Genomic DNA, 26,412 nt, shown 5'->3' with positions numbered 1-26,412 from the left:
ATAACACATTGTCCTGTGTATTAATGAATGAGAAAAATGAAATGTGGAGCTCCTCCAATTTACATTTTCATTTTTTACATTCTCTTTTATCTTGTATGTTTTATCCATGACCGTATTTTGCGAACCATAGGGCGCACCGCATTATAAGGCGCAATATCGACGAACGGGTCTATTTCATACGTAAAGTGCGCTGTGTTATAAGGTGCATGATAAAACATACTGTACGTAAAAAAAAATGAGTCGGTTTTGTCGGATTTTCTTCAAGTTGTTCACTCGTTCAAAAGTCCATTTCGTCCCAAGTAAGTGTGTCTTTTAACAGGTGCCGTTTTTGGGCGTTCTCATGAGCACAAATGTACAGTAATATAAATTGAAGCACAATATGCACCTTTATTACAAAAAGTGGCGGAGATAAGTGTTCTTGGTTTATCGTTGCCAGTGATAGCGGACACCTGAAGTGAGTGTGAGGTTCGGACCACGTTGAATTCCAGCGCTACATATCGTCACCCTCTTAAAATAATCGTCTAAGTCATTTTTTTCCAAAAATTTTTTTTTTTTTGCCTAAATCATCCCCTCATGATGCTGACCACCTCTGGCAAAATTGCCTACATCCTCAGTTAAACAGATTGTACCATTCGACCCCTTTAGTGGAAACTGCCTGTCAAATGGTTCAGTTTTTTGTGTTTCCGGAAAAAATGACTTAGGTAATTATTTTAAGAGGATGACGATATATTAGTTATCTAACGTCGTCTGACGTTGCAACCCACATTCCACCGAGGACCGACTTTAACACAACGTCCCCCGTCAGGTGGCAACTAAAGTTGCACTAAAACGTTTTGTTTTGACGGATATTTGAGCGCGGTGTAAAATTGTTTGGAGGTCAGTAAGCACAACAAGAATTCAAACATGAGGCGCACAGACGATTTTAAGAAAAATAGGGTATTTGTTCAATTTTTGTATTTTTCGAATGAAGTGCAAATTAAGAGCATTTCAGTTCATTTCAATGGGAGACTGTTATTTAACACACGAGCAAACTGACTTATGAATCAAACTCGTAAGTCAAGGCGGTACTGTATCGACGAGAACCATCGATCGATCGATTCGACCCAAACACACCTGACTAGTGATGCTAACGCGAGTGGCGGCGCGGACCTATTTAAGATTCCCGCGGCCGCGCTTCGAGTCCCGAGCCGGCGTCTGGATACCACACTGGAAAAGAATGCCGGAGAATAGAGTCTTTTTGTTTGCCTCCAGACGGAAACACTTAACACATGCTCGCGCCGCTCTGCTCTCGGGGCAGGAGGGACGGGAGCGCGGCCTGTGAGGCAACACATACGCCAGTGTTTTTGTTTTTTTGCGCCGTTCACACTGTCACACACACCGGAGTCAAAGTACACCATTTCACAATTCCGTTTGTTTTTGTTTTTTTTTTTAAATCTCAAAAGAACTTATAGCTTTGGCGACCCGTTTCCGAAGAGTCTTCCTCGTTGTGGCTTCGCCACCTCCTCGCGCGCGTGCACGTTTCCGTGTGTTCGGTTTAATCGCCAGGCTCGAGCCGGGAGCTCGGGTTTCCTTTCCCTCGCCTGAGAAAACGAGAGGGAGCGAGAAGGGAGGCCTGGTTTTAGCTCGGTCCTGCCATGAGCTGGGCAATGTTTATTTTTAATAATAATTCTACAACAGTGGGGCCTAAGACTATTTGTATAAATTATAGCTAAGTGGTTTGGCCTGGAGGAAATCCACGACCCGCTACCGGCCCGGTGATTCCGGTCGCAGCTTAAATATACTGTCGGTGATAATTGGCCGGCGGGAAAGTGGATCTTCCGTCCGTCTGGTGTGTTATAGTGGCGGGCGTTAAAATTTCCCGCGGCGAAAAGCGCGGCGGGCGACGCGCGGGGACGGCTTCCCCGTTGGACGGCGGCCCGGCTGAGGATTTCCCAACTGTCACGAGCCGCCCCCCGCCTCCGCCCAGCCGCGGGGGCTCGCTCGCACCTCGCGGCAGATCAACTTTATATCTGCTGTAAAGCTGTCGTCTCGCCGTAAACAGACCGAGTGGCAGCCACTTTCTCTCGCGCCTGCACTGTCTCACAGAGCTGTCAGGGGGTCGGGCCGGAGGCGGCCGCGAGGCACGGACGCCGTCTCTGGTTCGCTTCTCGGGGAGTTTTACAACCCAGACGCACTTAACCTGAACAAGCCAGAGATAAAATGGCCGACAAAGATCGGCCCGGTGACCTATTTGGCCTCCGGACCATTTAACTCGCACCTGTATAAAGCAGCGTGTCGGATGTACATATTTTCTGTAAAATTACAAGGGCGCTCCCGTATAATAATAATCATTTTATCCTATATTAATCCCTCATTCTCCGCAATTACCCCATCAAGGATGAACCATGTAGATCCATCAGCGCCATGGGGAGCAGTTAGAGGTTCAGTGTCTCGCTCGACCTTTTCCGCCACGCCGCAGAAAAAACGTAGATACGGTTCAATACAAGTTGCAAGTGGTTAGTCATTCAAAAATATTGATCAGAGAGTAATATTCAATTTGAAAAACTACCGAAACAAAAATTAAAGCTACGCAACATGCCTCTGGTTTGGAAAATGTCGATCAGAATCTTTGTGTTTTTAAATATTAGCTGTGTGAAATCGCCCCCTTATCAATCTTATCAATGTCCCCTTAAAGCAGACCTGGGTACTGCACGGCGCGCGGGCCAAATCCGGCACGTTTTGCTTTTTTTTCCGGCCCGCCACGCTATTTTCTTTAAATATTTTGATAGTATTTTCAATCAATATTGAATTTAGAAACTCCATTATTTTTTCCTTTTGTTTAATTTTGTATGGATGATTGCATACAAAATAATGTTGGTACATTTCAATGATCATTAATGATTTTAAAATTGAAATAAATATTTAATTGCAATTTTCATTGTGTTCAATTTAGATATGCTACCAAGTTAGCATGAGCATAAAAATTAAATAAGAAATGTGGCTCGCCAGCCAAAATAATTGCCCGTCCCTGCCTTAAAGGGACAGTTTTATCATCAATCACTTATTTGTCCTTCCGGGTCCCCGTCCAGTTTTGTTCAGGTAATTTCTTCAATTTGGCATTTTCATTGGGTGGTGCCAAAAAAAAAAAAAAAAAAAAAACATTTGAAAAAAAAAACAAAAAAACAAAAAAAACAAAAAGAAACACTTCCTGGAAGTCATAGTGGAGAATTCCGTCACAAGGTCTGTGCAGCATCAAAACCATCAGCCAGGGTGTGTGTGTGTGTGTGTGTGTGTGTGCATGTGAGTGAGTGTGTGTTGTGTGTCTCTCTCTTTCTCTCTCTCAGGGATCAAAAATTGTTATTGTTAAATTGTTGTTTGGAGTTTGTTGCAGATTTCTGCATTCACACACACACACACACACAAATCCCATCCGGACAACTGTAGCAATACCGATTTATTTTTCTGGAAAGACATGCAACTGGGAATTTTTTAATTGTTTTGGGGGTGGATTTGAGCAACACGAACCCAGACCAGTGGCCAGCGGTGGAGGTGGGTGGATTCCACACCAAAACAAAAATGTAGGAAAACAGTAAATTCCACTTACCCTTCTCTGCGGAAGATGGTGCGGAAGCAGTCGCCAAGGCTCTTGTAGCTGTTGGGGTCACTGCTTCCCCTCTGGATCTGGAACCTGCAAAATTACAAACTTCTCATGAGGGCCGGTGTCACCGTCAATGTGACAAGAAAAACATACAAACTTTTTTCTTTTTTTTTTTTTTTTGGTACTCTGTCTTTACCGGGTTTAAAATTACACCCTGGACACCTGTGAGAAAAAAAAAACAAAAAAAAAAAAAAACGCTTTGAACAAATTTGATCTTCATCATAAATTAGCTCATTTCCTTCCTTGTTTTTTCCCCTCCCTTCTCGCTTTCATCCGTCATTTTTTCCCTCTGCCAAGATGAGAGACTTGTTGTACCGCCGCCGCCGCCGCCGTCCCCGCCCCCACGCACGGGGGAGAACTCAAACATTTATTTAACCTAGCCGATCCAATTAGCCGCCCGGCTCCCCGCGAGCAGGCCATTTGCGGCGGGCTCTCGGCGACTCGCACGCTAGTAAGCTAGGTGCAACCGCTCTTCGGTTACGTATAAATTTCAAATACGACGGCGGCGGCGGGAGGACTTTTCCTTTTTGTTGTGCGGCAAACACGCGGGTGCCCTAATAAAAGCTGGAAAGCCGCGCGTAAATCTTTTACACGGGCGAAAATAAATGGCGCCGGTTAAGAGACGGGGCGTTCGGGGTACGAGACGATAAGAGGAGATCTCATTACGCTCGGCCACATGGCTCCGACACGGATCCGCAAAAAACGGGCCCGATGAGAACTTCTGATTTCGCACGGATTTGTGCATTCGTGGCTTCGGGATCGAATATCTCGCCTGGAACGCTTGACGGATGAGCGGACGGGACGGGAAGAGAAAACGACAACGGAGGGGGGGAACCGAGGCGAGCGGTCGGAAACGGGACAAGATCCCCTCCTCGTACGGCTTCAACCGTCGGGGTCAGCGGTAAGTCGTCCACACGGGTGCCCGACGGGGCCGTAAAGGCCCCCCCGGGTTCCGGGAGACGGGGCAGGGTGTTAGCGAGGTGAGCGGTCTTTCATACCGCTAACAGGTTAACATCTTCGAGGGGCGTCGCCTCGAATCCTATTTGGTGGGTTCCCAAAAAGCTTGTAACCCGTTCCCGAGAAGCCGTTAAAACAGCACAATAAATAGATGTCTGACACCGTATTAAAGGGAAGAAGAAAAGAAGGAATGAGGGGGACGGGGGAACGTGGGGGTGGAGAAGGGGCTGGAGGGGCAAAAGAGCAGGAAGATTTAAGACTACGGGGGCTTGTAAACAAATTCAAATCGAGCTTAATTAAAGGCACATGATGGCGGGGGGACCCCTTCACCATCCCCGGCGTCTCCTTTGCGTCCCCCCGCCGCCCCCGACCCCAAACTGGTCCTGGCTGGCGGCAGAGAGGGGTTGGCCGGGGCGGCGGTCCGGTTCCAGTCCCCTGACTCCACCGGTGACCCAGGGGTCACCTCATTTCCTCATGGCCCTCTCCTACCCTGCCATAAAACCCGGGGACCAAACAGCCCGGCCCGGGGAGAGGGGAGATAATGGGGAGGACCAAGAGAAGCCGTGGCAGCGGGAGGACGGGGGTGGAAGGGGGGGGAAGGGGGGCATCGGGGACCCCCGATGGCAAGGAAGCTACTGTTGCCGCTTATCTTGGCGGACGACGCTGAGAATCAAGACTTATAGTCAGTCCGGGTTCTTCGGAGGCCTCTTAATGAGGCCTCGGTGAATAGGAGGAAATACTCGAAGAAGAGCGGGAGCGGCTTCCGGCACGTTCCCTCGGCCCCCGGAGCCCGAGGAGATCGTAAACGCGGCGGAGAGATCGGCCGAGGACGAACCCCGGGGCTTCTTTAAAACGAAACCCGGGGGCTTCTTCAATCATCAGCCCGTGGAGGTGATGAGACCCCGCGAGTTCATCAAGAGCCCCCGAACCTTCTCGTCCTAGCGTTTTCCCCCGCGTTTGAGTTTTACTGGCTCGGGTGAAGGTGAAGGCGAGGGCAGGTCGGCGCTCCTCCGAGCGGGACCGGGGCTTCCGGGTAAATAATCCCGAAGACCTCGCCCACCTGACCTCCCCCTGCCTGTAAAAAAGTACAAACTCTCAACGTCGACCGGGACGGCGAGAAGGTAAATGAAGCCGGGGCAGCGGCCCGGAACGTCATTTTAATGGACGGGGGCCGGGCGTTGCAGCGCCGGGCGGGTGGTAATGGGCTCGGCCCGGGCACCTTCGAGACGGGCCGTCACCGAACAGAAGATGAGACGGTAAGGTGAGGCTCATTAATGACGGTGGTAAAAAAGCCCTATGGGAAGGGGGTGGCGGCGTAATTGGATTGTTCAAAAGGCGGAGGGTTGATGGGTTTACTTTGAAAACGGGCAGACCGGTCTTTTCAGGATCTCTTAAAAATATGGCCTATTAAAAAAAGGGCTACGCGAGGCAAGTTCTGATGACTATAAAGTAGATATTGAATCGTATTTGTAGCGATTCCGGCGGTTCGACGTACGCATCCACGTACCCGTGAAGGAAATCAACAGGTAGAAACCTTTTGAAGAACCCGAGGTTTTGCCATTTTCTCCTTGTACGACCGTCGTGATTTACGCCGCCGCGCATTTCGGACTCGTTGCCATGTGAGACCCTTGATGTGCTCGCGCCTCGGCTCCTGGAATGCCCAACGTTTTGACGAGCGAGACATAATATACGGCCGGGGGGAGAAAGAATAACTGGATCGCCGGGGGGAGCCGAAGGAGCGATCTCCCGTGATGGATCTGAAGTGCATAAGACAATCCAGAAGGCAACATAAAGGGGGGAGGATCGATTCTTTTACGGCCGGCCAGTTAATTTTAATGAGCAGGATCATAAAGATAGTAAAAGTCCATTGCGTTGCTACATGAGGTTAAGAGCACATTTCCGACCTAAATGATCCGACGGAGGCCGTCGTGATCGTAGCCGTTCGCCGCTGCTTTGGCAGAGAATGACGCGCAAACTTGAGAATATCGTCTTTCCCCGGAAGAGGTTGACGAAATGTGGCCGCGGGAAGGAGCGGGACGGTTTTACACCGATTCTGGAGAGGTAAATCAAGTCGGATTTTCTCCGAATTTTGTTTGAGCTTGGAGGAGGTGAGGGACCTCGGGGTGGAGGAGGAGGGAAGATGAGGAGGGAAAGCGCGAGTTGTGGAAAAAAAAATATAGCGCAGTGATAAACCTTCCCCTTATCACTCCGAGGGAAAGCGATAAACCTTTGGCACTCGTAACACGGAAGGTTGCCGAGGCCTGATCTGAAGCAGGCCGGGTCGGGTCGGGTCGGGGTCCCATCAGAAGCACAAACCCGTCGGACCCCGGAACAGATCTGTTTTGTTGTTTTTTTTGTTTTTTTTTTCCAGAGGAGGCCCGGGTGTAACTGAGGGAGAAAATTGGTCGGCGATAAGATCCTCCCGCAGAGGTCGGTTTCTTCTCTGACCCGAGCCGCCGACTTCGGGAGTCCAGATGTCGGCTGGCTTACTGCCGCGGGGGCGCTTTGGCGGGGATAAGATGGGCGGAAAACGCCGAGACGGAATCTTCGGCCGAACGGACCTGGATGTCGCGGGCATCCCGAGGCGAGCTCGACGACCGACGTATCGCTCCGTCTTCGACCGCGGCCAATTTGGAAAAGCCGCTGACGCTGAACTGGAGTACATAGGTGGAAAAAATGAGCAGCTTTCTCTGACATTTCCAGAAAGCGGTTGCGTAACAGAAACCTTTTTCTTGGGTGTTTAAACTAGGGTTACTTAACTTCTGCCAAACGCTGTTAAATGAAATTACAGTGCTAATGTTAGAGCAGTAACTTTAATTGTAGCATGATAAAATGACAAAAAAAAATAAAATTACTTTTTGCGCTCACTGTGAGAACGTTTTTCGGCAGACCCGTGACAAAGCGGTGCGTATGAACTTCTTTTTAGAGAAGAATTTACGGGTAAAGGCGGGGAGAATGAGATGGCGATGATGCAAACTGGACGATGTGGAGTAATGTAGAGTAATTTACCGCTAACAGAGTCATTGTAGAGTAATTAGATATCGAACGGGTCCGAGTCCATAGACGGGAACAAACGCTACAAGCTCAAGACGTCCACCTTGAGTCTTGCAAAGGGAAACCCAAATACGCCGTCACCTCACGTCCTCCAGGGGGCGATACTCTATCGTGGGGACTAGCAAGCGTCCCCTTGACCAGGAGTTTGGGGACCCCCGGTCAAGGGGACACTTGCCAGTCCCATTTTGTACTGGTCCGCAAATGGTACAAATAATAGTTTTTTTCATAGACCTTCCGGATCTTGTTTTGAAAAACGACTGTTCGTACCTTCGCCTCACTGCCGCGCTTAACTCTGTAGCGCCATTTCACATATCGGCTACCACAAGCTAGCCCTCGAGCTAGAAACGAAGGTCGCCGGAGAGCTTTTTCGGGAGGAAACGAGCAAACGACGAGATCGCAGAAGCGTCGCAGACGACCGGCAAAAAGAAAGCAGCGACACTCAAATTGTGTTATTAATATCCGATATATCATCACCCCCCGATTGGGATCATCTAGAAGTGGGGAAACAAGCCCAGGAATCCCGTGAGTCTACATTTTGGTGAATTGATATTAAAGTGCAAAATTATTGGAATTGCTGAATATAAAGTATAATTAAATACAGTGATCCCTCACTACGACGCGGTTTACTTTTCACGGTTTCGCTCTTTCACGGATTTGCATCGTGCATCGTGTTCTGCATTCTGATTGGCTAAAAAGTCACTCCGCTTCTTCTCTACCTGTGCGTCAATAACGTTGCAGTTTAATATGTACACGTACGTAAATCAGCTTGCCAAATTTACATTACGTACGTGCAAATTCTCTTGCAATTTTGAGTTTCTCTGAAACCCTTAATGTTGACAAAACGCTCTGGAGCGACAAAAGGGCCCAAAAGGCAGCGGAAGATGCTATCTATCGCAGATAAAGTTAAACTTCTGGACATGCTAAGGGAAGGTAAAAGCTATGCGGCTGTAGGTCGGCATTACGGATTAATGAATCTTCCGTTTGTTCCATAAAAAAGGAAGAAAAAAACATAAGGACGACAGCAGTAATGTATAATAGAATATTTAATTGTATAATAAAAAAAAAAAAAAAAAAAAAAAGGTTTCTACTTCACGGATCTTGCCTATCACGGGTTCTTTTTGAAACGTAACCCCCACGAAAAACAAGGGTATACTGTACTGCCAACTGAAAAAAAAGTGGTTCCTGGTACAAAAAAAAAGGTTGGGGACCACTGCCCTAGACCAGACAGTTTCATTTGACGTCCAGGTTTTATTTAATCGCGCATCGGTAGAGCGGCGTCTCCGTTTCCAGGAGCCGAAAAAAACAAGCCGAACTGCTGGCGACAGGCCGAAACAAACATAGTATTTTCCTATTATGTCACGGATGTGTACCTTGGATGTGACAAAAAACACAAGAGCCTTGGGTCGGTATTGGGCTCATTGATCTCAGCCATGTCTTATACTCTTGTTACTCCAAACCCGACGGTTCTCCGTGTTTGGCGTCGTCTTCGGCGGAGGTCAAATGAACGCCGCCTCTCGCTGCGTCTCCTCTCCCTATTTACTTATCCGATATACATCTCTCCCAGACAAACTACCGTGCCGTTCTCAGATGGTATTACCGCCTAAGACTCGGGGACGAAAACCCGAGGCAGGATCTGATTATAGCTGCTTTTAATGCTCTGGTTATATTTAAGTGCAGCGCGCTCCCTTGAGTGACAGGAGCCATTAAGGTGATGCGGACCTTTGGCAGCGACAGAGACACAGGCGTTTCTCAGCGTTACCGAAATGCACAGGCGGTCGGCCGCGGAATCTCAACCTCGGAGTTTCCAATTCCGGCATGCGAATTTTAAAATTCGAAACATCTTGTCAGACGACGGTTCTGTTTTGGAACTCGCTGAGTGTTTATATATAAAAACCCACGTCTACCGATAGCCAAATTTGGCACCAGTGAGGCAGGAAGATTGAAAATAATGCAGGCAATGGGAGAGGGTGAACGAGAGCGCGACCGCAGACGTCATTGGGCGAGAAGTAGGGTTCGCCTCCGATCAGTCAGCAGGCAATCGCAAAACTACCATTCACCCTCTCATTCAAATATATGGAAACATACAACCTTTCACTCCATCATTCTGGGCAATTGAGGGTCTCCAATGAACCTCTTTCAAGCAGACAAAGGGAAAACATCCACACATAAAGACCCCCACTGTCGGAGTCAAACCAAACTCAAGAGTCAAGATTTTTAAGAGCATCATGGTCTAAATGTTGATTATTTGACCAGGCTGTATATTCATATATGTATATACACTGCTCAAAAAAATAAAGGGAACACTTAAAAAACCCATCCTAGATCTAAATGAATGAAATATTCTTATGAAATACTTTGGTCTTTACACAGTTGAATGTGCTGACAACAAAATCACACAAAAATGATCAATAGGAAATCAATTGTATCAACCCATGGAGGTCTGGATTAGGAATCACACTCAAAATTGAAGTGTAAAAACAAACTCCAGGCTGATCCAACTTTGATGTAATGTCCTTAACCCTCTCAGGCTCAAATTAAGTTGTAGTTGCAGGAAAAATCTGATATTTGGCTGTCGCAAATCTGCAACATCTGCCTGGAGAAGGTTAAAACAAGTCAAAATGGATCTGTGTTGCTTCCTGAGTGGACACTATGATTTCACTGAAGTGTGATTGACTTGGAGTTACATTGTGTTGTTCAAGTGTTCCCTTTATTTTTTTGAGCAGTATATATAATATATATATATGAGGTAAGGATACTAATTTTCATAAACAGTGATGGAATCCCTGGACCTGGAAGCTGGAAGCTGCTCATCCAGTCAAATATGAAACCAGCAACCGCACATTTGACAGAAGCTACTTTTCAACAGCAAAGTTTTAGGAACTCCGTTCTAAGAACCGTCCATTCCGGGAACTGCCATCCTCTGGGGAACCTTTTAGTTTTGCATAGTCTACAGCAGTAAGGGTCCACGGTAGGCTCGTCTGCGACGTGCACCTGAAATTGAAACAAATCATCGTGGAGAAGAGGAAGACGACGCGGACATCACGGAGAGCCAAGTTAGCGCAGCGTTCTTGTTCTGCATGGTGGGAATCATAATCAAGGACTATCAGATGGGTTGAAGTGTGTGAAGAACCCTGCCGTTAGCCAGAAACAACTTCATGGTCGCTCTATTTCTCGCCGGTTCGGTCCATTTTGTCACAAGTCAACAGCTGGCCAGGGGATTAGCTCTGGTCATGGGCTTTTGAGTTCCACCAATAGGTGGCAAACTCTGGCCCGCGGGCCAATTTTGGCCGCAGTGTAATTACATTTGGCCCGCAAAGCCGTATCAAATGCTTATTACAGCCCGCGGCGCATGTAGCGCTGATACTCCAAATCCTGGGGTGCTCTGTTGGTGTTTTGGCAAGAAAATCACAACAGGACCCATTAATGCCCTCTCTTCTGTTGACAGTAGTCATAGCAACCATATGCTAATACTGGCATCGTGGTACCCCTCTGAAAAACGGCGATAAAGAAAGGGTCCAGAAAACAGGAGCTTTCTGGAGAATATCTGTTTACATATGTAAAAAAGACAGACCTGTTTGTCTTGTACGTGAGGCTAATGTGGCTCTAACAAAAATTAGACGACGCTATGAAACGAAACAACAAGACAAATACAAGGACCTGCTCGTGACTCAAAGGCGCCAGAAAGACATGAAAAGTAGTTTGGTTTCACAACGGACTATGTTCAAAAAAGCCATATCACAAAGTGAGGCTGCTGTAAAGGCTAGTTTTAAAATGAGCACCTTCAAGGAGGGCGAGTTTGCGAAAAAGTGTATGATGAACCTTTTGTGCCCGGAGAAAAAGAAAACAATTTCAAATGTGAGCCTGAGCAGAAACTCAGAAGCTGATCGCACATCTGAACTTGCCACCAAATCTACACAAACATTTTTTTTTTTTCACAAATATATCAATGTTGCCCTGCGACTTTTTCCCAGTTTTGAAATTTGCCTCGCTGTGTATTTGAGTTTGACACCCTTGACCTACATCAGGGGTCGGCAACCTTTAACACCCAAAGAGCCATTTGGACCCGGTTTCCATGGAAAAGAAAACACCGGGAGCCGCAAATAATTTTTGACGTCTAAAATAAAGGTACCACTGTATATATTGCTTTTTATTACCTTTACACTTTGTATAAATGAGTGTGTAGTGTGTTGCTTATGAAATCCACAAAGTGCTACAGAGAAAATTAAATTCTATTTATGGAATGAACACATTTTGAACATTTTGAGCTTTCAGAGCGTGTAGCGTAGCACTGACCTGAATTTTAAAAATAAAATGGGAAAAAAATCACTGTGTCAGGATACAATAAAAAATTCATATTTGGAAAATATCTTCATAAATATTTATTTTACCTGGTCAATGGGACTTCTGCTCCTGAACTTCTGCGCACAGCATCGGCAAATCGGGACTTTACCGGCTGGCGGGTATATCGGCTTCCGCGAGTGTGACGTTTACTTTGAGTGGCGAAAAATAATAAATATAATTTTATTAAATTAAATATTTATAATTTATTTTCCCAAGCCACTTGGAGGTTGCCGACCCCTGACCTACATCATTTGAAACAGCAAAAAGGAGGAATTACAATGGCTCTAGGATCTGAGCTCTGCTGCCTGGATGCAAGAAGCCTAATTCCTGAAAAAGTTCGAGGAACTGCAGAAAAGTTCCCGAAGCGGCTTTGGTTTAGGAGTGGCTCAAAAGAATAAAACAAAACGAAGCATAAACGTGACTGCGGCCGGGGCGGAGGGGTGCGCAGACGTGCATGTGTGGGTTCGGGGGAGAAAGAGAAGACATTGCTGGCATCGCAGTCAGGGTCGAGGAATCAAAGCACATCGAGGCTCCGCACTCTGTAATTACTTCGCTGGAATGTGAACTCCTTCGCTGACAATGATTACAGGTATTCTACTATACACACACACACACACACACACACATGCTGCAGATATGCACATCTGCCGTTTGATGACCTCTATCTAATCTTTAATCTAGTTAATCTAGTAATCAATTTGCATCTGCTAGTTACATCTCTAACATCTGGGAGGCAAACATCTGTCTCGGCATTAAAGGGTAACGGGTTGTTTTTTTTTTTTTTTTACAGTGCAGTTGGAAATCCGCGGTTGGAGGGTTCGTAACGCGCGCCGCCAAGACCGACAGGAAACCCTCCCTCCCATCCTTTAAAAAAAAAAAAAAAAAAAAAAAAATTGTTTAAATGCTAAAAGCGAAGTAATCAGATAATACACAACATCCACTGGATGGGCGAAACCCAACAAGATTGCAGGAACTCCAGATTCACGTCAAACATATTCTCCCCCCATGACTCAAGAAATGCCGGTGTATTTTGATCTTCTTAAAAAACAAATTCTAATTTATCCAGGGGATTCCACGCAACCTTCAAAATGGGACGCGTTCGCGACCCCCGAGTGCCGTCAGCGGCGCAACAACATCAACAGGAAGTGACTTGAGACCCGTTGCTGATGAAAACACAGCTTTTTTTTTCCAGGAAACCAGAAAACACGGAGTGTGTTTTGTTCTGAAGCCTATTGGATGAGAGGGCGAAACTTCTAGAAGCGTGATCTAAATGACCGAGACCGTAAGACACACAAACCCAGGTGTTAAATGCCAAGACATCTGACTGGATCACCGAGAACCCGCCTCCCGATGCAAAGCGCTGGCCGCGAGCACCAAAACCCAACTTGCCTCCCGGCCGACAGCCGGGCCCGACCGCAGCCGCTCTGGGTAATTAAAGATATATGATGGAAGTCACATCGATTTGCACAGAGCGGATCAAGAGGGGGCAGGAATTCAGACAAAAAATAAAAAAATAAAAAAAATGAGCAGAAAAGCCACAGCATCTGAGTGATTCTCAAAATAAAACACCTGCACGTCACAGCCTCTCTGGACTCTTTAGAAAAACACGAAAAAAGTGAAGCGGCCTCGGTTTCAATTTTTTTTTTGTCATTTGTTCGCACATACAGGGCATTGAAATAGCATTTTTCTAAGACCCCACGGTGTAAAAGTACAAAAAATTGCACCGAATGACGACAGCAGCAGCATCGAGGGAAACACACAGCACCAAAAAATAGATTCAGAATGCAGGTTATTTAACTTGGTAGGCGTTTGTATCAGTTTGGTTTCATAGCTTGCTCGCTTTCTGGCTTTTACAGTGAATTTAATATGAGAGAGCTGCAAACAGTTGTGTCGACAAGAAAGTTAATGTTCCTTGGTCTTTTTATTGGTGAAAAACTTGAAAAGGGTTATTCGGTTATTATCTATTTAAATGAGTTTATTTCAAAAGGGGACAGTGCATGAATGAAACATGAGTAAAAAAGCCAGAATTAGCCAAAGAGGCTATTTTTCATCTGTGGTCCCCCGGCCATGATGTCAAAAATGGCAATAAAAGGGACAAAGAAATACATTGTTGGACAGAACAGCAACACAAATTTAACAAAAAAAATATTTACATGATATACAGTGAGCGGTCAAATGGACGATGAGAGAGGACAGGCTTTAGTGAGTGCATGTTAATGTGTTCACCATTTCATAAATAGTGTTATTTATTTTGCTTATAATGTTATTATTTTTTTTCTGATTTTTTTTTTTCCTGTCAAGATCCCAGAAAGGGTATAAAATTTTTGGTTATGTGTGGCTTTCTGGAAAACAATGTTTACATTTAGACACCTCTGCGATCGTCACAATTTATGTTACAAACTGGCCCGGCCCCCCCGTCAGAGAAGGGGAAAATCATTTGGCCCTCGCAGGAAAAAATTTGGGGACCCCTCTTTTAAAGGAACAGATTCGGTTGGGACGCTTTTCTCGGTGGGACGCGGCGCAACCATTTTCACCCACCAGAACACACACACACACACACGTCTTCATGTATTTTGCTTGTTGTGAAAAGGAGGGGAGTAGAGTGGGTGTATTTAGTAGAGTGTAGTTAGGCTATGCAGTGTGTGTGTGTGTACGTTTGTGTATTTTTTTTTTTTTTGGACAAAGACAAACTCAGTAACCCAAGCTTACTGTTCTGTATATTCCCTGTGCATCCTGTATTTGCAAGTGTATTTGCAGTCCCTATGTCCTCTATTGTAAGTCGCTTTGGATAAAAGCGTCTACCAAATACAATGTAATGTAATGTAATGTATTTAATCCTGCAAGTACCCGGTTCCAACCTTCGGGACGGTCCGGCTCAGCCTATCGGGCCTCGGTTTGCTGGCGGGCGTCCGCAGGGTCTCCCCCCCCACGGAGGCTGCACGTGTTCTAGTTTTAATTGTGAATAAAGTCCCGCCCTGCGGTCCCACGGCATCGGAAGAGGGGGTGCGGGTGGGAAAAGGGGGGACGAGCGCTGACTCGCCGGCCCCTTTACAAGATGGGATCCCGCTTTGTGCGAGGGTTGTGTCATCGGGGTTCACCAAACAGTCGCGGGGGGGCATCCTGGGCGCTGTCACATGCACCCACCCACCCAAAATACGCAGGACGTCACCCGTCAAAACCCTCATCGAGGATCGCCGCGCTGCACCCCGAGCGGGACACGCTTTCATGCATGCTGTGACCAAATGGAGTCAGCGTCGCCATGGATACAGCCGCAAGCCGGGGCCGCGGCCAGGTTTTTCTAATCAGGCTTGAAACGAGCTCCCGGCGGGCACGGTGGCTCGGGAAGAGGGGGGGCGGGCGGCTGTGTCGTGTCGCGTCGCCAACGGGATTCAGAGAACTCTTGAGTCCCGGGAGAACATCTGGGCGATGTAGTTCCAAACCAAATATTACATAATGGCTGAATAAAATACAAAGATGGTCAGAGATAGCGATCGGAGCAAAAAACAGACATGTAATGTGACGTTATATCACAAGGTTCACGGCTAAAGCCGCCGGTTAATTAAAAAGCAAGAACCGACGTTGGAAGCTGAAGATTGAGGAGGGGGCGGAGCCAGGCGGACGGTTGGAAAAAGACCAGAAAGAGACGGCGGTGGATGACGAGACGGAAATCTGGGGTCGCGGCGACAGACGGGGCGAAGAACGGGGCGATCGCGAAGTACTTCACTTCGGGCGGAAGTGAAGCTGATGACGGGAAGTCGCTCCCAGACGTGTGTGTGTGTGTGTTTGCACACGCATCTGCACAAGGGTGGGGCTCAGTGTAACAGGATCTCGACATGAAGGGGGGAATGCGGGCTCGGTGCTACTCTCTAATGAGAGGGGCGAACCTGATCAGAGTCAGATGGGGGGGCCCCCGAGCCAAAGGCCCCCTGCAGAAAGTGCCGCCCGACACCCTTTGTTACCTCCAAGTGAGCTGAGACCAGCCCATGAACCATGTAACTAGGTGGTTTCCAGGTTAATGAAAAGCTGTAACTCTGGTCCCACTGTCTTTCTCTCTCTCTTTCTATACGAACGTGATGGACGACTCCCCCCTCGCTCTCTTGCTCGCTCCCCGTGCCCCGCCCTTTATCTTCACCCCAAATTTCCTTGCATCCGAATCAGAGGCAAACCCCTCGCGCCAGCTATGCTACGTTTACACGTTGGGCGGGTTACGGCACGAACTATCCAACTAATCCGCTGTCAATGATGACAAACTACGTTATCCTGCAATAACTGGTTGTGAGCATTGCGGGACCACTTTTGTGATACTGTTTTGAGAGCTCGCGCACGTCCGAAATGTAATCCTGCACGCAGCCCAATAAGGAAATGCTAACCACCATTCAGGTTGTAGGTGGAAAGAGTGTGAATTCAGGGAGGATCCAATTATTGCCATGGATGGAAATCAAAACACTGCAGAGATCCTGTGATGTCGTTCATCACACACGTTTAAGGAAGTATATTTTTCTCATAAAAGCTGCTTTTCATAGATTCCTAGAACCTTTTCAGGAACTTCTATGTACATTCCAACAGAATAGGAACTAGGAATTAGGTCCTGAGTGACTGCAAAAACCAGTGACATGCAGTCAGGGGAGGCAGGAGAGGCTGTGCCTCACTTGCCAATTTTGGAAAAAAGAAATGAAAGAATTAAAAGGTTCATCAGTGATTTGATCTCTGGATTTTCACATTTAGTGTTCATATACTGAGAGGAGACGTGCAGTGAGGCTGCCTACTCTAGAGCCTCAACGTAGATCACGCAGTGACAGCTGACTGCTGGCATGCTCTGCACTAACACCGTAATGCTGTCTCTATTAAAATGCTTAAACACGTTTGCTATAAGAACTACATTTCCAATGTACAGTGATTTTTTTGTCAACAACGGCATGTGTGTTACTTCTTATGCTAAGCGATCATAAAACGGCTGCGAAGAGCCGCTAAGTGAGGCACACAGTTCTCCTGCCTCACCAGCCATGAACTTCACCGCACGTCAACATTTTAGCTCCTGCTCCGGGGCTGTGTCTTTCTACGATTCTGTAGGTGCTTAGTGGACCTCATAAGCCAAGTCGTCTTTTTTTCTCACAACGAAATGGACAGAATCAGCAAGAAATAGAGCAACGAAGAGCTCTTCTGGCCTGCTACGCCGGAGAGGAAAACGAAGCATTTTGGCCAAAAAAAGGACCGAGATAGCCGACAGAGAAAAGCAGTTCAACCATCTGATAGTCCACGGCTATTATCAGAAAATGAACATCCTGGCCACTTCACTTTCCATGTTGATCTTGTTGTCTTCATCTTCTCTGCGGTGGTTCGTTTTTGAGCATGGAGCATTTGTGCACAGATGTTTGCATTATGCTACCTTGATCCCTTACTGCCTGTGGGAATGCTAAGCTAAAAAGTTACTTCCTGGAACAAAGTTCTTGCTTGGCAGTCCTCAGATCTGCTTTTTTTTATCCGTTCTGTCTGAAAGCAGCTATATTTCCCGATTTTCAATCAAAATAATTATAAAGTTGTTCCGTCACCGTTGTAGTATCATCCAAAAAAGGTAGGAAGGTACGATGACTACCCGATTATCTGTCTTGAATCAGACATTTTTGTGGTTCCGACTCTTGAATATGCAACTAAAGATGCAAAAGTCTGGCTCGAGGGCGTAAAAATCAAAGTTTCTTGAAGAGCTATGGACAATCACACGACGGCTCCAGAAGGACGGTTGCTCTTCAAGCGAAAGGTCAAAAGTTCACCTGAACTTAAACCAGCTTTTTCGCCAGACCTCAACCGTGTCGGTCGCTCCTTCAGTGAATAATAATACTAATGATAATAATAAAATGCCCCCCCCCGCACCCGGCCGAGGAAAAAAGTAAGACTTCAACCGGTATTTATTCGTTGGCATTTAAAGGGCGATGAAAGGGGCCGTAAGTCACACTGATGGAGGGTGGGCTCGGCAGGGGTCCCTCAGATCTAACACAGATGTACTTGTTAGCAAAGGTGAGAAACAGGGGTCATGGCTGGACTGGTCAGCGAGCGGCCAGGCAGGCCAGACCGCGAGCCACGCGCTTTTCGCATTAGGATCTTGTGTCTACAGCCTTGGCTGCTGCGATCCAGTGGAATATTCTAAAGAAAAAAAAAAAAAAAAGAAATCGAATCAAATAAACACCCGATATCCATCATTATCCCATAGCGTGTTCCAAAACTGCTAAAATGGATTTTTTTTTTTTTTTTTTTTTTGTAGTCCAAGTAAGTCATAGCACCGTGCCATCTTTCATGCTGGAAGCAATGCGTCACCTTTAAAAAGGAGCAACCAAAAAAAAAAAAAGAAAAGAAAAAGTAGCTGGAACGCAGCTACAATTCGTTTACCTGCCAAACCTGTCATCCCGACGGATGAATCATTTTTGTTTAAAGAAAGAAAGGAGGAAAAAAAAAACCGAATGCACTTCGCATTTTTTTTTTTTTTTTTTTGGATTCTCTGCGTCAGTGTTCGGTTACCGGTGCGTTTCTGCAAATCTCAAATCTGCGAAACCCCGCCTCCGTTGTGCCCCCTCCCCCCTCTGTACCCGTGAAAGAAAAACCCTCATTTGGAAAATAGGTAAACACAAGCTCCCAGGCAAGTACATATTTGTCAAGTTTACCCACACACACACACACACACACACACACACACACACACACAAAAAGGAAAGGGGAGAAACGGGTGGGGGGAGCCCTTTGATTCTGAGCTGGTGGAAAAAAAAAAAAGGTAAATTTACTCCAGTTGTCGATCAATTTGGAGCAGTGGACATTAAAGTGGGAGCCGGGGCCTAATGGGAGCCATGCCTGTGAGAGGGCGAGCTGGCTGGGGTGTGTCCGCACCTCACTCCCGCCTCCGACGCGCACGCTAATGGATTTCAGCTCCCTCCGCGTGCCAATTAGCCGCTGCGTTTGGACGCCCGCTCCACGGATCCGTGTGCGGAACGCTCCGCCGACGCCGTCCGAGGGTTCGCGGCCGCGCGCCCCGTCGGAGCCGAGCCCGCCGCTCGTTTGAACCTCGGTTTACGGCTCCAGGATGCGCGTTAACTTCGACACGTGGCGACGCAAACAGATAAAACTGCCCGTTTTTTAGAGCCGCTTTTATCGCCTCTTTTAAGGGACGGGCATTACAAAGAAAATAGCGTGTGCACTTTTAACCCCGCGACCCCGGGTGAGGACAGACAGGTAGGGCTCCGGACTCACCTGTCATAAACCCTCCATGCCTTCCAAACGTGACCGTAAATCACGCCTCGCGCCTTCAAGGGATCAAATATCGGCTAATACGACACTCTTCGCCGTTCGCTTTCATCCCCGCGCTTCCTCCCTCCGTCTCTTGGCGGCGGCACGGCCTGAAAACGCGTCCATCTTTCCACGTTTTTTTTTTTTTTAAAGGCATGGCGAGTAATTTATTTACCAAGAAACTGCCGCCGTAAATGACAGAAAAAGCAGTACAATTTACTGAGGAGTAGTGAAACGGGGCCGTGGGGGAAGGGATGTCTTGGCGCGGCCTTTGAAAGACTATAAAGCTTTAGTAGTGGCCCACGACCTGTTTATGGCCGGCTGAGACACTGCGGTGTGAGGCTCCCGATCACGCTTCACCTCCAAGCCGCCGCCGCCGCCGCTCTCGCGCGACATGCAAAAAAAAAAAAAAAAAAAATAGGAGGTCACGACAGGGGAAAACACTCGGACGCCGGAGGGACGCTTTCGTTGTGCTCCGTTTCTCCGGCGAGCGAACACAAGAGGACGGGCGAGATTGAGATGAACGCTGGATTTGTTTGAAAACATTTTAACGGTGAAACCGTTTCCTTTTACATTACATTACATTACATTTGGCAGACGCTTTTATCCAAATCGACTTACAATAGAGGACATAGGGACTGCAAATACACTTGCAAATACATGATGCATAGGAAATGTACAGAACAGTAAGCTTGGGTTAGTGAGGGTTTTTTTTTTTTTTTGACAGAGACACACAAACGTACACACACACACACACACACACTGCATAGCCTAACTTGCTGCCAACCTGATCTGGGGCATCAGCGCAGTAAAAAGTCCTGAAAGAGAAACGTTTTTTCCTGTTTCTGCGTTTACCTTTTCTGCATAATAGACTTTCGCCCTGTTTGCACGTGTTTTGTGTGTGTGTGTGTGTGTGTAGCTGGCTGAGCCGTTTGCTCAGTGACTTGCTTACAGTGAGTAAATAGATGCTGACAAAGTGGGTTTTAAAAAACAAAAAAAGGATTGAATTCTGGTTAAATCAACAAAAAAAAGGTGAGTTTGTGAGTGTGTGGGAGGGGGTGGAGGGAGGCGCGCACCTGGTCTTCACCACATCCAGCGGGTGCATCAGGCAGATCTCCACCAGACCTGGAAAATAATAATAAAAAAAAAAAACAATTAATTGAAATAATTTGGTTTTGTAGCGTCGATTGACAACATGGACACGTCTGATTTTTACTGATACATGTGTCAGAGTCTTCCAGAAGGATTGTGACTGGAGTCAGGGTTTAGCCTGTCAATCATTTTGCTGATTGACAGCAAAAAAAAAAAACAAAAACCAACTCGCACACAATCATTTTGTATCTCATATTTCTAATACGTGATTACCAGCAGACATTTTCAGGCCTGATGTTTCCCCTGGAGCTAGAAGGCACATAGCGTCCGCTCCCCCCCTCCGTCGTACGCTGGTACATTCCGGCCCGCTCTGCAGCACAAAGCGTTCCCACCATGAATCAACAAAAACCAGTTCCTCAGCGAACCAGGCTGGATCTATTCATAAAGCAGCGCCTACACAGGCTGGTGTGCGGTGTATGCAACACACACACACACACACAACCTTCACACACATGCACGAGGGGCCCTGCAGCAGCACAAAACAGGTCACGGTGAAAGCTTTACATCCCGCCATCTCCATCTGCAGAACTTCAGCAGGTTCTTGCAGTTCCTAACCTAACAGCAAGAGTCAGTCACTGTGTGTGTGTTTGTGTGTGTGTGTGTGTGTGTGTGTGCTGTACCTGCCTGGAAACGACGAGAGAGGGCAGTGGCCGGACAACTGAGAATCGAGGCAATGAAATAGATGGCAATGATTTGGCAGGTTCGTCCGGTGAACAGACAGAGAGCGGCTTAAAATGACCAATAATCTGCGTTGAGAACACTGGGAAGGGACGACTGTGAGAGGTACGTGGAAATTTCCATGACGATGAGCTCACTGCGCTCCAGACGCTCGGGTTTGTGAGAGAACGATAATCAGATTAGTGATTCGTCTCAGACGTGCGATTTTTCCATCAGGTTAAAAAAAAAAAAAAAAAAAAAAAAAAAAAAAAAGCCTCCTGATTATCGTGAGGTTTTATTTATTTCAAATTCCCACTGCGGAGACAGAAGGACATCTGCCACTCACTGTGGCCTTTTTCAAGGACACCTGCCAATAGATCAATATCAACTTACTCTTTGTAATCGTGCAACTCCCATGTCTGAAAGAAACACAACACAGGAATGCTTTCTTCCCTGCACCAGATGCACACTTCATCTGCACGCCATCCCAACACACTCACACACTCCCTGTCACGTATATCCGCGATATACGTAGATTTCAAAATGGTCCGTTTATTCCTTTTCACTAATCAAACTCATGCTGCATTTATGTATCATCTCATTCTGTGCATATATACATATATATATGTATATTCAGCTTGTCATGTATTCATCAATCTTATTCTGTGTGCGTACACACACACACACACACACACACACACACACACACACACACACACACACACACACACACACACACAATCAATTTCATTCTGTAAATGTTTTCTGTCCACTCTAAATATATACATTTGTATATCAGTCTCACTCTGTATATATCTATATATCTATATCATTCTTGATTTATGTCCATTTTATTGCCATTTTTGACGTCATGGCCTGGGGGACTACAGATATAAAAATAGCCTCTTTGGCTAATTCTGGCTTTTCTACTCATGTTTCATTCATGTGTTTTATGAAATTGCATTGTCCCCATTTGAAATAAACTTATTTAATTAATTTATTATATACATTCCATTCTGTACAATATATATCCACACTATTCTAAATATACACTGCTCAAAAAAATAAAGGGAAAGCTAAAATAACACATCCTAGATCTGAATGAATGAAATATTCTTATGAAATACTTTGGTCTTTACACAGTTGAATGTGCTGACAACAAAATCACACAAAAATGATCAATGGAAATCAAATGTTTCAATCCATAGAAGTCTGGATTTGGAGTCACACTCAAAATTAAAGTGGGAAAACACACTTGAGGCTGATCCGACTTGAAATGACGTAATGTTCTTCAAACAAGTCAAGTAAGCGGACAATTTGATTTCACATAAATGTGATTGATTGGAGTTACTTGTGTTATTTAAGTGTTCCCTTTATTTTTTTTGCAGAACATATACTAGATATCTCATCCTGTGTGTGTGTGTGTATATTTTTATTCTTATTTTGATACCACTGTTTATTCTAGGCAATGCAATCTCTTGTAACAATAAATTACAAAATCCTTTGTATTAAAATAATTCTACAGTAATTTCCAGAGTATTGAGCGCACGTGAATATAAGCTGCACCGGCGAAACATAAGAAAATAAATAAACGCGTCCACGTTGTAACATGAGATATTTAAACAGAAACGTTTTTTTTTTAACTTTTAATTCAATACTTTGCTTTAATCAAATACTTTTTTTTTCGAATATGGCCTGTAACACGGCTGATGAAAAATTAATAATTTTATTATATTGATAATAGATAACACAAGGAAAAGTCCATCCATCCATTTTCTATCCCCGCTTTTTCCGACTCCAGCTGATCGCTACCTCGGTCTTCCTCCTGCACGCTAAAACCGTTAAAAGTCGTCTTCTTATGTGTCGAATTTCACGTTAACGTCATCGGTCCGATGTGACGAGGCGAAGTATTTTGGCCGCGTGAAGCTCGCCGACCCGGAAAAAAAAAACCCCATAAATTACCCGCATTGTCATTTAAGACGCCGTGTTCAAAGCGTGCGACAAAAATAGCGTCTCATAGTCCGGAAATGACGGTAATCGGTGCATCCTTTATTATTTAAATTCCAGCATTAGGCCTTGCTCTTCTCCTGGCTCCGAGTCGATCATCCTGATGATCCTGCTGTCTAGTTTGATGCATGGGCCGGATCACCCGTGCAGAGCCGCTACATTAGTAACTGGCCCTGTTACGCAGGATAACTATGTGCATCTGCGTTGAAGAGCCACTGCTCTGGCAGCGGGTGACTTCTGACTCAGATTTCTTTTTTCCTTCTCCTTCTTTTTCTTTCTTTTTAAACTCCTGACTCTCACCGCCGGTCCCTCCGCCGGTTCTTCCCTCGCAGATTCCGCTGTGTGTACACAGCTGCCGCGCAATATGGACTCTAATTTGCTCAATTAAACATTTTGTCTATAAAAGAGTGTGTCTTCTGGGGATTTTTTTCCGGAGAAGTAATTATCAAGAGAAACACTGCAGGGGAAAAATTGAAAAAAAAAAAAAAAAAAAAAAAGACCTTTTTTCTGGAGAATATTGGAGAGCTATTGAACCGAACTCCTGGCAGGTAACAAAAGTCCATCTGGGACGGAGCTCAACCCAGCTAACTCTGAAGAGATGAAGTCAACAATATGGTGATAATCTCAGCCGTGTAGAAACGATTGATATCTTTTCAGTTTTTCGCCGGACCATATGACCGGGAAACGCTTGGATCCCGGCGGCCTTTGGTTCCTTCAACTCATCTCAAAAAAGGAGGAACCCCTGCAAGCCTCCCAAAAAGCAAAAGACGGAGATGGAAAGGTAATATTGCTATTAATCGCAGAGGAACCTCGCCTTGAGAGCACATGGACAAGTTTTACAGAGATACGAGCCGAGATATGAGCGTTCAACACTGACGCGGCCGCCGTCGACCGTGAAGTGGCGTTTAAAAACAGTCGGACTCGCCTCCCGCCACCGGGAAGTCTAGCGTGAACAATCTTGGGTGTTGCCGACATGCCCGTGAGGAGACGGGAGTAGATGCCGTTGGTGAGATATGTAGGATGAAATTTTTGCAGCAGACGGCGGGAACGTCAACGGACGAGTCGTCGGGAGAGTCAATCGAGTCGGTCTGGTTCGATCGTTTAAACATTCAGTTTGTCACTAAATACTATGCTATGCTAACGCTAACATGGTCTGTTTTGGCGGCGTAGGTTGACGCTCTGTCATTGTTTACCGGGCTGTTTCGGGTCAACTTTCGAGATCGTTTCCGACTTCAGACTCAGAGCGGCACCAGCAAGCCTTTCTCCGGGAACTGCAACATGACTAAAACTTTATTGTGCTACACTGACCTGCCGCAAACCTCAAATCAACCAAGGCGGCTACTAAAACGGCGCTCCGATTGTTCGGCATTGTTGGAAAACATCGTAAGGAGAGGTTGCTCAGTGATTGGTCTCAGGATGAAGACCGTGGTGGAATCCATCACGAACAACCCTGACAACGGCGCCGCTTCTCCAGCAGACTTTTACAGCTCTGCTGTCCAACTCAAAGATACAGGAAATCTTTCCGACCTGATGCCATCACGCCGTACAATAACTCACTCTAATCGACGCTAATTCACTTTGCCACTTTTGCTCATTATTAACTTACTATTTTCCACCTTTACCTGCACTAGCTGTAAAAAAAAAAATGGCATTGATTCTTTAATACTTTATTTATCTTAAAATACTGTACAAATGCACTTCTGATTAGATGCTAACTGCATTTCTCTGTATCCATAAACATGTAATGACAATAAAGTTGAATCTAATTTATTCCTGTTTATTGGGAAATATTATTTTTTTTAAAGATTATACCTTATAATTTTACACTTCAGAGTTTATTAATTTTATTAATTTTTTACCTTTATTTTTTAGCTTGTCTTGATGCCTCGCTGCTGCTGCGAAACATTTTCCCAAGATTGGGATCATTAAACTACATCTCATCTCTCATCTCAAAAATCAAAATTTATAACACATATTTTAGCCTACGTGCTGGGTTGCAGGTTGCATTTTGTTAACTTTCCGCTAGTGTTAACTTGTCCGATGGTACAGTATGGTTCGGCACACATGGTAATTATGCCACATTGTTCTGCTTTTGGGTGCAATTTCCAGTCAGAGGGAAAGGAACTGATGTTAGTCTACCCACCGGCGCCAGTCAACAGAGTAGTCTGTAAGTCTACCGTGAACTGCCCGCGCTCCTTACAACCGACGCTCTCTCTCTCTGTTAGCATAGCAACACAACTACGACTTTAGCTGACTTCGGCGGACTCTTGCCTCTTTGCCTCTTTGTTCGTCTTCATTTTGAAGCTCGTTTTGACTTCTCTTCGAATAGGAAGGGTTGCACGGCGGACATGCATTTTACCGTACAGTGCAACCTCGCGATGTCACCACCCGACAAGAAGTGTGAGATTTTATTTGCGTTTTCATACGGCTGGTACAAATATCGATCAAATATTCACCACATCTTGGTGATCCGTTTAAAAGGTGAGGGTGATAGCGATACTCCCGATTTCCTAGGCAGACAGATGGGTGAAACAAAGGTTTCTCGAAGCGCACAAAGAGCCCCGGATCCATTTGGGGAGATGATTGAGATTCCCAAAATATTTAGTAGCGTGGTGTAAAAGTTGGGAATTGAAGTGAACAACTTACACGTGGAGGTCTTTAAGTACACGACCCTCAGTTTTGGTGCCCACAGAGACACAAAACCCGGAGGTCATGGGAGAATTTGTCCATAAAACACAAACTGTGCTTTAGTCTGAGCTTCTAAACTTCTTCGGTTCGAAGTGGGGTGCAAAATAGGTAAAAGAATACCTTCGAAAATAAATTAGAATCAACCCCACGTGAGGAAAACTCATAAATCGGTCTTAAACCTGGATTCCGGTGTCGGGGTACAAAAGAGCAAATCCACCAATCAGTAAACGGAATTTTACGTGAAATGTCTTCAATGGTGACTTGTAAATTAAAAAAAAAAAAAAAAAAAAAAAAAAGCATCTTGTTATGGCCGCAAACGCAACAGTCACACGTCCGCATTACTTAAGCTTCCGGGCCTCATCGTAAACCTCCGATTACAGGAACCCTGACAGAATACGGGTTTCCTGATACTTCGTTAAATTTGAAAGGTAACATTAGTTAGCGCTTTAGACTAATTAGCCAAGCTTTTTCCGTCGCGGCGTTCGGATCGGGTGAAGCGTTTGCTGCGTTATCGGCGCGACGGCGTCGTATTTGTCTGAACCGTCCCGCAGACGGGAGGACGGGCCGTGACCCCGACCTCGGAACGACTTCCCCTCCGTTCGCGTCGTGAAAATGTGAGGATTCCTTGAACACACGCTCACGCGCGCACA

At 46.0% G+C, this 26,412-nt stretch overlaps 1 protein-coding gene across 1 annotated transcript in view; it reads right to left on the bottom strand.

Annotated features, from left to right (window-relative positions):
• Window positions 1–26,412, bottom strand: part of slc25a21 (solute carrier family 25 member 21) — a 111,534-nt gene that overhangs the window by 18,106 nt on the left and 67,016 nt on the right. The window contains exons 3-4 of the mRNA XM_086156895.1: window positions 20,335–20,383; window positions 3,584–3,667 (exon numbers count right to left, since the gene is read on the bottom strand). Of these exons, the coding sequence (XP_086013021.1) occupies window positions 3,584–3,667; window positions 20,335–20,383 (133 nt within the window). The remainder of the gene's footprint in view (window positions 1–3,583; window positions 3,668–20,334; window positions 20,384–26,412) is intronic.

This window comes from Fistularia commersonii, chromosome 1, assembly GCF_037954325.1.
Source record: "Fistularia commersonii isolate RoL2024-O1a breed Wild chromosome 1, RoL_Fcom_v1.0, whole genome shotgun sequence".
NCBI lineage: Eukaryota > Metazoa > Chordata > Actinopteri > Syngnathiformes > Fistulariidae > Fistularia > Fistularia commersonii.
This window is presented reverse-complemented; position numbering and strand designations above follow the sequence as displayed.